The sequence below is a fragment of the Typopeltis vanoorti genome, chromosome 5, assembly GCF_054136105.1.
Source record: "Typopeltis vanoorti isolate ZY-2024b chromosome 5, IOZ_Tvanoo_1.0, whole genome shotgun sequence".
Taxonomy (NCBI): Eukaryota; Metazoa; Arthropoda; class Arachnida; order Uropygi; family Thelyphonidae; genus Typopeltis; species Typopeltis vanoorti.
This window is the reverse complement of record NC_143553.1, coordinates 132,049,077-132,062,363: the sequence shown is the minus strand read 5'-3', so window position 1 is coordinate 132,062,363 and position 13,287 is coordinate 132,049,077. Positions and strand designations below refer to the sequence as shown.

The 13,287-nt window shown below is 38.3% G+C and overlaps 1 protein-coding gene across 2 annotated transcripts in view; it reads right to left on the bottom strand.

The window, feature by feature from the left end:
* The window catches only part of Idh3b (isocitrate dehydrogenase [NAD] subunit beta, mitochondrial), a 148,551-nt gene that overhangs the window by 108,686 nt on the left and 26,578 nt on the right, over window positions 1–13,287 (bottom strand). For both annotated transcript variants that reach the window (XM_090392734.1, XM_090392735.1), the window contains exon 2: window positions 3,110–3,166. In XM_090392734.1, coding sequence (XP_090248860.1) covers window positions 3,110–3,166 — 57 coding nt within the window. The remainder of the gene's footprint in view (window positions 1–3,109; window positions 3,167–13,287) is intronic.

Below are 13,287 nucleotides of genomic sequence, written 5' to 3'. Positions count from 1 at the left end.
TCTGGTCAAATATCATCTATTCCTGCTGCCTTTCCACATTTCAAGCCTTTGATGGCTTTTTCTACTTCAAGTATGGATATGTATTCCTGACTGTATGCCTGTTGAGTGTTTTTTACCACTGTGCTATCACTGCTTATTTCATTTAGCAATTTTTTTGAAGTAATTACTCCATACTTCAAGTATGGAGTAATTCCATCTTTTTCTCCCGTTTTCATGTCACCTTTATCATCTCTAACTCCTTTTACAGCACTCTTTCCTCCATTCCTAAGCTTCTTCAACAACCTCCAGAATATTAAGCCAACTTCTTGATATCTATTTTCTGTTCTTGTCAAAGTCTTCCCATGACTTTTGTTTAGCTAGTTTTACACAGTGTTTAGATTTCTTACATTTGTCTCTGTATTCTCTAAGAGCACAACCTGACTTATTTGCTAGGAACTTTTGATATGCTTTCTTCTTTTCCTTCACTGCCTCTTTAACTTCCTGTGTCCACCATGGAGTTCTGATTTTTCTATCCTTGCAGACAACCTCACCACATGCCTCTCTGGCAGAATCAATCAATGTTTTCTTCAGAGTTTGCCACTGAATCTTCAAGGTTCGATTAGTGTTCTCAAACTCTCTCACTGTTTTTTTTCAATAATCTTAGTGTATGTCTACAGTTCACATCTGAGAGTTGCTCAACTTTTATTCGCTTTAAAACTTTCTTATATGTTATTCTTTTCAATATGAAATTCAATTTTATCCTGCTCAAGACTAAATAGTGATCACTTCCAATTTCAAATCCTCTGTACACACTCTGGTATCCTGCACCAGGGAGAAAACATCACTATCAACAATAACATAGTCAATGAGACTTTTCTTATTCCTTGCCTCTTCTCTCCATTTGAATATGTGCACATTTTTGTTGGAATCTGGTGTTAGTAATAACCAGTTCATGTACTGAGCAGAAATCCAACAGGTATTTGCCATCATTATTAGCTTTGCTCTTTTCTCCAAATTTTCCCAGAATATTTTTGTATGTCTGACAATCATTTCCTACTCTGCTATTTAGATCCCCAACAAGGACCAACTTTTCCTTTTTCATTGTGTCAGTTGCTTTCTCTAAAGCCTCAAAAAATTCCTCCACTTCTACCTTAGTAGAACCTTCTGTGGGACCATAGGCACAAATAAGTCTCATTCTTCAGTTTCCCCATTCTGATTTTTGCATCATCACTCTACTCGAGACTGCCAGTCATTGAAGATTAGCTAGTATTTAGTGTTGAATACTATGGCTACTCCTTTTCCTTGATTGTCATTGCCTGCATATAACAATTTGTATTTATTGCTCAGAAAGATCTCACCAGTTTTTGTCTTTTTTTTTTTTTTTTGTTTCAGTCACTCTATTATGTCGATCTGGTACTTATCTAATTCCTCAGCTAGCTCCATTTCTTTGAAATTCAGGCTTCTTATGTTGATAGTACCGATCTTTAACTGTGATAATGTTGAGGTGCATTTTCAGATTTGTTCCAGTAGCTGACTTTTCATTGTTTGCCCTGGTTCCCTGGCAAAAACAACAGGGGCCTTGTTTAACCAGGCGACGCCCCAACTAGCATGAAATTTTGTCATGTTGTACCATCATTTTGTATTTTGGTTTAAGCCAATAAGAATACAATTTGGTCGGCTAAATCCCAAATTGCCAGCCCATCCTCGTTTGTTCAGTATCCAGGTAGATACCCCACAGGGTGCACCATGAGAAGGTGAGGATTGAACATTAGGTCAGAAGCTCTGGTCGGTTCTCCGCATTCCTTTAAAGGCTATGTAGAGGTCTCCTCTCAGTTATACAGCTTTGACCCTTAAGCACCCCATCTAAGATGGTAGGGTCACTTAAACAGAATGGGAGAAGAGAGATTAACAAAACCATTAATCATGCCAAGATAGAAAGAAAAAGACTCAGACGAAGACCAAGATCTAGGTGGATTTATTGAGTCAAAAGTCTCCTATAAGACTGAAATATTAGATGAAACAAAATGGGAGTGCTGACAAGTAAGAGAATAATGTGGAAGAAAACTGTTGATGAGAGATTAGTAATAAGGTAAGCTTAATCATGTAATACTGTCACCATAGCATCCTGTATGTTGGTTAAGAGTGTTTATATGCGTGTGTGTGTGTATCAAGAAATTAGCAAAAAAATTCGGGCAAAACAAATGTCTATAGTATTTTTTTTTTCAAGAATGCTAATAAAAAACATTTCTTATGACTGCCTACAGTCATTTTCTTACTTGTTGATTTATATATGGTGTTATTATTATTTAACCCTTTAACATAGGAATTAAAAATCAGAAAATCACCCAATTTTTTGGGCGAGTTTTGGGAGAGGGTGATTTGCTGGATCAAATTCATCATTATTTGAAAAATAATGATGAATTTGTGCAAACGCAAACGAAATAGCCGATACACGCCATTGGCAACTTTTCTTGGCTGAAAGGAAATAGGCACAAGATTGTCTAGCATTTATATTCGGTTGTATTTATATGCACCAAAATACATCTTATGTATTTTTATTGCACCAAAATTCAAAATCAATTTCGGTGCAATAAACAAAAGATGTGTCACAGATGTCTTTGTATGTTAAGGGGTTAAAACAACAAAGAACGTAAATTGCATCTCATAAACAAGCGCATTTTGTTCAATGCTTAAAATGCTGATGACTGCAGTCAGCTAACACCAACAAATTTCTCAGCTTTGTTGCTAAGAATAACCATATATGAAAAATTTTGTATAATTTTGTGCAACAGTATTTCAAATTTATGTACTCCAAATTGCCCAATTTAATCAAAAATGAAGGTGGAATAATATATTTTAAAGCAGATCCTGAATACAAAATTTGTCAAGAACTATCTAGTCATTTCAACTCTGCATAAAGCCAAAGTGGCAACTGGAAACACTTGATTTGTCATTAAAAATATTTAATCTAATTATAGAGAGAAATGAAAAAAATTAATTATACAATCTTTTGCATTGGACAGTATATTGCATTTATTAAGTATTACTATTTCTTATTAATTTATCTTCCATTAAATGTATAAATATGTAGAATAGTAGCAGTAATGCACAGAGCAAGTAAAAATCTCACCAATGCTGCTTGCTGATGAATGGTAGTTGAAATAGATCTTGCAAATTTATGGACTCCCTGTAAATACACATTTTCATTTTATAAATAGTTTTATTCTTGAAAACAATTAGCAAATAAATAATAGTTAAGTATTTTTTATTCCAAGCACCACTAATATTTTGCTAATAACAGCTATGGGAACTATAATGAAAAAAGTTCAAAAGCTTAAATTTCAACTTAACAGTTTTGATAATGAGACAAAATTTGTGATATAAATAATGAGACAATATAAAATAATTATTTTAATTCATGGCTAATTGGAGAAATTAAAATTAGCTGTTAATGATCAATAGGTCACAAGCAGAGCTGTTGGTCACACTATTCTCTCCAACCCACAGATGGCTAGGCATGTATGTTAATATGCATGCCTAGCCATCTGATGTTAATCTAATGATCTAATGATCATTAGATTAACATTATTAATCTAATTTAATCTAATAATCTAATGATCTACAAGTTAATCTTGTAGGTTGTCTTGAAGTCCAGGTTAAATACTGTGATGAAAAGAGCTAATATATATATATATATATATATATATATATATATATATATATATATTAAAGAATTTTGCTGTTTTCTATCGAATGATAAAAGAGAGAATAGGAACAGTAGAAGAGAAGGAATGAGAGAGTTATGGAAATGTTAGAAGTTTCTAATATTTCCATAACTATCATACCCAGGCAACACAGTGACAAGCTGAGCAGAAGAGTAGTAATATTGAACAACATAATAGCTAGAATGTGTCAGAAGAGAGGATTGGAATATGTCGATGCTTGGAGGGTGTTTGAGGACAGAGAGGAATTGTATGCGAGAGACCGCTTGCATTTGAATGAGGATGGACATAGGCATCTGCAGAGATTGCTGTTCTGAACGAGTCGGTGCATCCCAGGGTGTATGGCAGCAGGGGGTGGCCTCTTGTGGGAATGAGTACTTGGGAGAAGGGAGATGACATCAGGTAACACTGAGCCCAGTAGAGTTTAGAGGGGATAATGCTGAGTATAGAAACAATGGCATTTTTATGCTTTACACCAATGCCAGGAGTATTCAGAATAAAGGAGAGGAATTGATGATGCGGATAGCATCAGCTTGGCCAAAGATTATTGGGATCACTGAGATGTGGTTGACAGAAGAGGATATAATAACAGGAATAGAAGTAGCAGGGTACAGCATTTTTCAGCATTGCTTATGATAAGTGATGACTTATGTCCTCTAAGAGTGGAGGCTTTGGAAGGCAACGACACTAAGGATTTTGAAAGCATATGATGTGAGGTAGAGGTGGGCAGAACAGGATATTTAGTAGGGTGTTGCTACAGACCAAGGAGCACAGAGGGTGGGGACCACAAGATGTTGAGACAGTTGAGCATGGCTAGTGCAAGAAGAATGATTGTTATGGGAGATTTTAACTACAGCAGTATAAATTGGGGAGAGAAAGATGCATGTAGCAATAAGGGAATGGAATTTCTAGAATTCTTGAGGGAAAAATGTCTTAGGCAACATGTAATAGAGGGAACAAGTGGTTCAGATCTGGTCATAGCATCAGAAGAGTTGATAATAATTGAGATGATATCTCCCCCACCAGAGAGTGACCATGTGGTTTTGACTTGGAAGATGAATAGACATGCAGGAGTATCAAAGAGAAGAGAACGCATGTGGAATTATAAGGCAGGTGATTACAATAGTCTTAGACGTCAACTTGGGGAAGTTTCATGGAGGGAGGAATTGGAGGGACGGGATATCATTAGTGCTTGGGAAATTGTGAAGGAATATTTGTTAGTAGCAATAGTAAGCTGTATTCCACGAGTGAAGAAGAGGACACAATTTGGAGTAAAGTGGATGACAATCAATATTAAATAGGCACTGCATGTGAAAAAGAGTCTACGGAAGAAATATAAGGAGACAGGTGAAGAGCAGCTGCATGAAGAATATAAGACACAGGCCAGGAGAATGACTAGTATGATAAGGAAGGCAAAACTGGAATATAAGAAGAGATTGGCCCTAAGATCCAAAGAAAATCTGAGGGAATTTTTTAGCTATGTGACCAGTAGGTGGAGAAATGACTGTGGAAGATTGACATTGTGGGATAAAAACGAGAATAGAGTGACTGATGCAGAGGACGTAGTGGAATTGTTCAATGAACACTTTATTGGAGTATTTCATCCTGGAGGAGTAAATTTTAATACTAGAGGGATAGGGCAGGTTCGAGGTCTAGAAGTGCAGGAGGAGAGGGTGTTCCAGATGCTGAGTACTCTAGATGTCAGTAAAGCTGTGGGACTGGATGGTATTTCACCACGGGTTTTGAGAGAATGTGCTCAAGAACTGACAGCTCCATTGAACTGGATTTTCAATTAAAGTCTGGCGACAGGAAAGGAAGGTAAGATAGTGCCATTGCATAAGGGCAGTAGCAGACTGGAAGTGTCTAATTATAGACCAGTTTGTGTGTCATCAGTAGTTAGTAAGATCTTGGAGAAAGTAGTGAGGGACCATATACAGCATTGGGCAGATGAGGGGAATGTTATCTGTGAGAGTCAACATGGATTTGTGAAAGAGCGCTCTTGTTTTAGTAATATGCTAGCCTTTTATAATAAAGTTACAAGAGCAGTAAATGAATGAAAGGCATATACTGCCATTTTCTTGGATTTAGCGAAGGCATTTAACAGGGCGCCACATAATAAGCTGATATTTAAGTTGCAGCAAATGGGTCTGGATGTCAGGTTGGTCAACTGGATTCAGGATTGGCTGTCCAATAGGTATCAGAGAGTTATGTATGGTGGGGTAGTTTCAAGGAGGCAGTGGGTTACAAGTGGGGTCCCACAGGTCTCAGTACTGGGACCTATACTGTTTAACCTTTATATCAATGACATTGTCAGTGGATTGCAAAGAGATAGTCTGTTGTTTGCGTATGGTATGAAGCTGGGAAGGGTTATTAGTAATAGTGCAGATGTGGTAGCCCTGCAAGAGGATTTGAATAAGCTAGACAGATGGGCAAATGAATGTGGGTGTCAGTTTAATGCAGCAAAATGTAGGGTCTTGAGGTTTCGGACACCTCGATGGGAAACTGCATAGTCTATTGGAGGAGCTATAGTGGAGGAAGTAGGGGAGATAAGAGATCTGGGGTTGATGATTGATAGAAACCTGAAATTCAGGGGACATATTGCAAAGGCAGTGAAGGTAACACAGAGGATTGCTGCAATAATGAGAAGGACACTGACCAGCAGAGATAAAATGGTTATTATTCCGTTGTAAAAGACTCTGATCAGACCACCCTTAGACTACTGTTCACAGATTTGGTCCCCAGGATTTGAAGGGGATAAATTAACTGTGGAAAGGGTACAAAGGCAGATAACAAAGATGGTTTTAGGACTGTACAATGTTAGTTATGAGGATTAGCTGAGGGAATGTGGACTGCAGAGTTTAGTGGATAGAAGAAGGGGAGGTGATATGATTGAGACTTTTAAGCTGTTGAGAGGTGGTTACAGGGTTGACACTGGGGAGTTCATTCGCTTGGTTGAACATCGTGAAGCAGTGATGACAAGGGGGCCATCCCTGGAAGTTACGAAAGGAAACTGAGCAAGAGGGTAAGGGGGTGGTTTCTTTGCAGCATGGAGGGTGACTGAACCATGGAATGCATTGCTTGATGGAGTGGTGAGAGCGAGAACAGTCAATGACTTTAAGGAGTGGTATGATAGACTTTGTGTTTCCTAAGAGGGACCTCCCACGATGAGTCTTAATAGACTTTGTGTTTCCTAGGAAGGACCTCCCGCAATGAGGCTTTTGACTCCATGGAGGCCTGAATAATAATAATAATAATGTCTTATTCAAATTATTTACTTTGATGTTTTAAGGTACTTAAAAAAAAAAAAAAAACTGATTGTTTTGCTTAATGATGTCAGTGACCACTTTGATGATTTTGTTTTGAAAACTTATTGTGCCAAATCTATTTCTGTCTCTGTGGCCAAGTTTCCAAATATCATTGCCTGAGAAAGAAGACCAGGTTTAAATACCATGATGGGCTAAGTTACTGAAAGAATTTTCCACCCATTTTTTAGCATACACCCTCTGTCCAAAAAGAAACTGAACTTTTGAGAAAATAAAGCACAGACCAATTATAATTATTCAGATCATTTATTTCAATCAATATACTCTCCCTCAGCTTTGATACAGCATTTAGCACGGTCGATTAATTTGTTAAATGAGTTTTTAACAAATTTTTTTTGAGATACTATTAAGGGTCGTGGTTACTACTGCTTGAATGTTTTCAATGGTGTCGCATTGCTTTCCTTTCATCGGCAAATGAAGACGGGAGAGAGAGAGAGAAGTCACAGGGTGCTAAATCAGGTGAATACGGTGAGTAATCCAACACACAAACTTCGTTTTTGCTCAAAAACTGTTTCACAATGTTCGAACAATGAGATGGTGGATTATCATGCAAAAGTGACCAGCTGCCTGCATCACAATATTCATGCCATATGCAACGAATTCTTGCTAGCAATCACTTTAAAACTTCGAGATAAAACTCGCCATTGACTGTTTGGCCAGGCAGAATGAATTCTTTGTGGATAATGCCCTTGGAATCGTAGAAACAAATCAGCATTATCATTACTTTTGATTTCTCCAAGCGACTCTTTTTCGGATGCCACTCTTTTGGTGGTCCCCACTCAGTACTCTGGCGCTTTGTTTCAGGCTCATACTCAAAACACAACGTTTTGTCACCAGTAACGATCATTTCAAGGAAGTTTGAGTCCTTACGAGCAGTTTTAATCAGATCCTTGCAGTGTTCAATTCGATACATTTTTCGGTCGTCAGTCAACTTGTGGGGAAAAAATCACGAATTCAATTTATGAAGTCCCAAACTCTCAGTCAAAATGTTGTGTATAGTTGATTTTCGAATCCCCAATTCATCCTCAATCAATCTCACGGACGATTTCGGGTTTTCTTTGATTCATGCACTTTTTTGGATGGCCCGGCTTTTCGTCGTCCTCAAGCATCTCACAACCACCTTGAAATCGCTTAAACCACTCGTAAACTTGAGTACTGGATAAGCATTCATCACCGTATGCTTTTTGAAGCATTTGATGTGTTTCGGTAAAACTTTTACCAAGTTTAACACAAAAGTCAATTACAGCTCTGTTTGAAACTCATTTTCCGACCATTCGTCAAAACACACTGTCACTCTTGGCACTATAACTTGGCTTCTAATCAAACAAATGTCATAAACAGTGGACACAACACTAATAGAGGTTGCCGCTTTCGACAACAAAAAGATATAACAGGTCAAGCCACTAGTTTCTTCTATTTTCGAAAAGTTTGGTTTCTTTTTGGATAGAGGGTGTATATATCTTAGCAACTTAGGGCTTTCTTTTTACAAAAAAAAAAAAAAAAGAGTAGTGGGTCTGATGCCATAGCATGACAGAGATGAACTGAGAAGGGTCATAACTATGAATGAGTCAATAAGAATATTGTGCATCAGAAATGGTATACAGTCAGGATATCAGGAATGAATTTGATGAAAGAAAGCATTTGTACATATCTGATGGACTATATTTGAATGGTTTGGGAGTTAAATGTTTGGAGAGAGTGTTGTTCAGTCAAAAGTTGGAAGTAAAAAATCATGGAAACTAGAAATGTTGCTAGAGGGTGTGGGGGGGGGGGGTGCAATCAAGTGTCGATTTCACCACACTTCATTGCAAATGAGTGAAAGTACAGAAATGATCATAAAATTCTAAGCACAGTTTCCAAAGTTTTGAATCTGAATGGTTTGGTATTATAATATGCAAAGATAACTGCAGGTTCCAAGGGCTGTAAAATACTTGTATATCAATGCCAGAAGCACCAGTAATATAGGAGAGAAGTTTTGGCATTGGTCAGCTCGAAATGGCCATATATTATTAGCATCAACAAGACTTGGTTGACAGAAGATAACTTAGTTATAGGGATAAAATATAAAGAGTATTTTCAGAGAGGATAGGGGGAACATGAGAGGATGAGACATTAATGATTATACCTGAAGAAAAGTTCAAAAGTTAAGGCGAATTTTTAGAATGATCGTTACAGCTCAATTGAAGCTATGTGATGCAAAACAGAATCCAATAGCATAAAATATGTTGTGTATTGGGGGGACAGAATGCCATGCATCAGCATAATATCTGCAGGCTAAACAATTATTATGGAGGACATAAACTATGGGGACATATACTGCAGAGAGGAAAGAGCACATGTGATGTTAGTGAGTGTAAATTCCATTTTAGACTGATGGATAAGATGCCAGCACCAGAGCAAGACTGCATAACTAACATAGCCACTATGCTCTCCAAGTGAGGAAAGTGGTTATGCAGTCTTGCTCTGGAGGTTGCTAAACATGTGGGATTCTTATTCAAGGTGTATATGTGGAACTACAAAAGCCAGTGATTACGATAAACTTATTAGGCAGCTAAAGATGTGCCACGACATAAGAAACTTCAAGGGAAGAATGTCAACAGCACATGGAAAATGGTTGAGAACTGTTTGAGGAAAGCAGTATCAGGCTGCAAAGTCAAAGCCAGGAGAATAAACCAAGTGGGAGTTAAGTGGATGAGTAACATCATAGAGCAGGAACTGCAAAAAACATTTTGGAGGGAATATAAAAATGACTGGCATGCCCATGAGCAATACAAAGTGCAGACAAGCAGGATGAATAGAATAATAAGAAGAGCCAAGCTAAATCAGATTATGAGAGCAGGCCAAAAGAAATCCTAGAGTTTTTTTCACTATGTAGCAAGCATGAGGAAGAATTATTGTTATTATTATTATGGGCAATTCCAAGAATTCCTTAGACTCATCGAGAGAGGCCCTAAATATCATGTCAAGAACTATCCATCATGCAGTATCTATCATACTTTGCTTTGAACTCATTCACAGTCATCGTATGCACAACAGACTCTGGCAACCTATTTCACCACTCTCCAAACAAAAAACCTAGTTCTAATACCCTTCTAACTACACTCTTACTCAGTTTCCATGGATGGCCCCTAGTTTTCCCACCAATACACCTGTTCTGAAAAATTTCCTCTGAATTAATCTTGTAAAAACCCCTCAGTAATTTGTATATCTCAATCATATTATCCCTTTTCCACCTGTCAACCAGTTTCTGTAATCCACGAATCTTCAACCTGTTCTCGTAAGGTTCATTCCATAGACCTGCTACCATCTTGGTCACTCGCCTCTGGATCCTCTCCACCTCCTCCTCATCACCAAGAAACCCTGGTACCCAGATCTGCATGCAGCAGTCAAGATAGGGGGGGGTCTTATCAGGGCTTCATTTAGTCTCTGGCTTCTGCTTGTTTCTGCTCATCAAAGTATTCTTCAGTAACCACTTTTGCTATGTGCCTCCTAAACTTTAATCCCCTATCCACTAACACTCCACAGTCTCTGGCTTTGGCAATTTCCTGGTCACCAATGTGATATACAGCTGGTAATCTTTTCACCCCCAAAATGCTAAATTTCACCCCATAATCTTACACTTTGCCACATTAAACAGACACTCATTCTCCTTTGCCCAGTCTGCCAACCTATCCAAATCATCCTGCAAAATTTTGTCATCATCTGTAATTAACTATTGCTGTACCCAACTCTGCATCAAGCAAATAATTGAACAGTTCATCTCAGATCCTTTCCTATATCGTTAATAAATAAATTAAACAGTAGCAGTCCAAGAACAGAACCCTGTGGCATTCCACTAGAAACAGGTCTTCTTTTGGACTCTACTCCTGAATAAACTATTCTCTGATATTTATCCATCAACCATCCTCCTATCCATCTCACCAATCCTATATCCATCCCCATGTGCTGCAGTTTACTGATTAGAATTACATGTGGTATCCTGTCGAAGGCCTTTGCAAAGTCCAGCAGTATCACTGTAAACCTATTACCTTTATCCAACTCAGCTGTCACTGTATTATAAAATGTGAACAAGTTACTGAGGCAGGACCAACCCTTCACAAAACCATGCTGCCTCCCCCACATACAGTATCCAATTTCCATCTATCTATTCCTGTATTTTGCTCTTGACCAACTTCTCCAATACTCTGACAATGACTCCTGATATGCTGATCGGTCAGTAATTTGCTATATCAGTCTTGGAGCCTCCTTTATGCAATGGAACTATTTTCCCCTCTTTCCATCCCCTCAGGACTAACCCAGAGCTGAGACTTAAATTAAACAATATGGTGAAGGGCACTCACAATTCCCTCACCATTTCACGTAAAACTTGAGCTGGTATACCATCCAATCCCACAGCTGTATTCACATTAAGGTTCTGTAATATACTATGCACCTCCATTTCATTTACCTCAGTTCCCATAAGCCTTTGGCTCTGTCACTTCTGCAATATCACTGCCTGGATGATATTGCAGAAGAGTATGTGGACATACTCTTGCAAAGTATTCAATTAGTAATTCTACTACTTCAACTGATTCAGTTACTTCCCTACCATCAGCATTTCTTAAAATCATTCTACCACATACATTCTTTTACTTTCAGCATATCGAAAGAACTGTTTGGGATTCTCTTCAGCCCGCATTACTAACTTCCTTTCATAATCTGCTTTTGCCTTTCTTACCACACTAGTTACCCTTCTGGCCTGTGCCTTGTACTTTTTGTGTGTGCCTGCAAGTCCCCTTTCTCCTTAAATTCCCACCACGTTGTTTCTTTTTTTGCAGTTCCAGCTTAATGGTGTTATTCATCCATTTAACTCCCACTTGATTTACTCTCCTGAGTCTAGGTATGCAGTCTGCCATTACCTCCCTCAAAACTCCTTTACCACTTCCCATGCACTATCAACATCCAGCCATTGCAGTTTTAAATGCCATGGCACCAATTCAAGCAATATCCTAAGCTTGTCATACTACCAGTCCTGTAATTCCACATATACCCCATCTTAACTGAAAATTCCACACATTCAACCACCTCCCAGGTCAAGACTATATGATCACCCTCACCAATTGGTGGCAATGTGGTCATATTTGTTATAGACTAATTCTCAGATGCAATTATAGATCAAGCACTCTGGAACCCCTAATATATTCCATCACATGCTGTCTCAGGTAATTATCCCTTAGTAACTACATAAATATCATTTCTTCTTCCGATGTGTCCTCTCCTCCTTCCAATCTATGTTCCCATAGTTGAAATCACCCATAATAATTACCTGTCCTCCACTCATTGAGTCTATTTGCAGATGCATCTACATCATCTTTTCGATCATCTGTTTTATAGTAGCATCCAATTGTATACTTTGTTCTGCTGGCCTCAATTTCATACCAGATAGCCTGAAATGTGCTATTTTCACTGTCCTGCAGTTGAACCTCTACTCTCTTTGGTTACAGTTCATTGGCTATAGTTCGCCCACAGTTTGTAGATCTCTGCTTGGCGTCTTGCCAAGAATAGTCGATTCATGCTGAAGCGGAGAAAGAAATGAAGGACATACGAATTAGTCGCCAACATGTGAAATCACATGCTTTATAGGTAAAATTTTCCAATTGTTATACAAGCAACATAGTTAACTACAAATCATAAAAGAGAAGTTAATTTTCCGACGTGTAATAATAAACAACTCATCCCACAATACGGACTGATTACCCTATTATCGGAATGGATTCTCCTCCTGTTGATATGTGCAGAAGTGTCGAAGGGTCTTGAATCTGTGGGCGTACTATATCATTAATAACATGCCTCCTCCCATTCCTTTCTTTCTAATCATCCCTGAACACACTATACCCTTCACATTCTATCCCACTATGTGATCTTTTGTTAGCCATGTCTCACTAATGGCAATAACCTTTGGCTAGGATGAGCCAACCAATGCCAAAAATTCCTCCTGCTTGCTCCAAATGTTCCTGGCATTAGTGTACATAAAGTGCAAAAGCCCCTTAGGCCCACCGCTATCCTGACGCTTTATACTAACTATCTCATTCTGCCTTGTTACCAGTGGTACTAATTGAGGCATATTATACACATTCTTACACTCAACTGCCTCACTAATGTCTGCATATCCACTTAACAGCTTACCCCCCCCAAAAAAAAATACTAGTTCCCCCCCCTGATTCTGCACATCCACTTTCACTTTATTCAACAACACTTTTCCAGTCTCTGAACACCAAATTCAT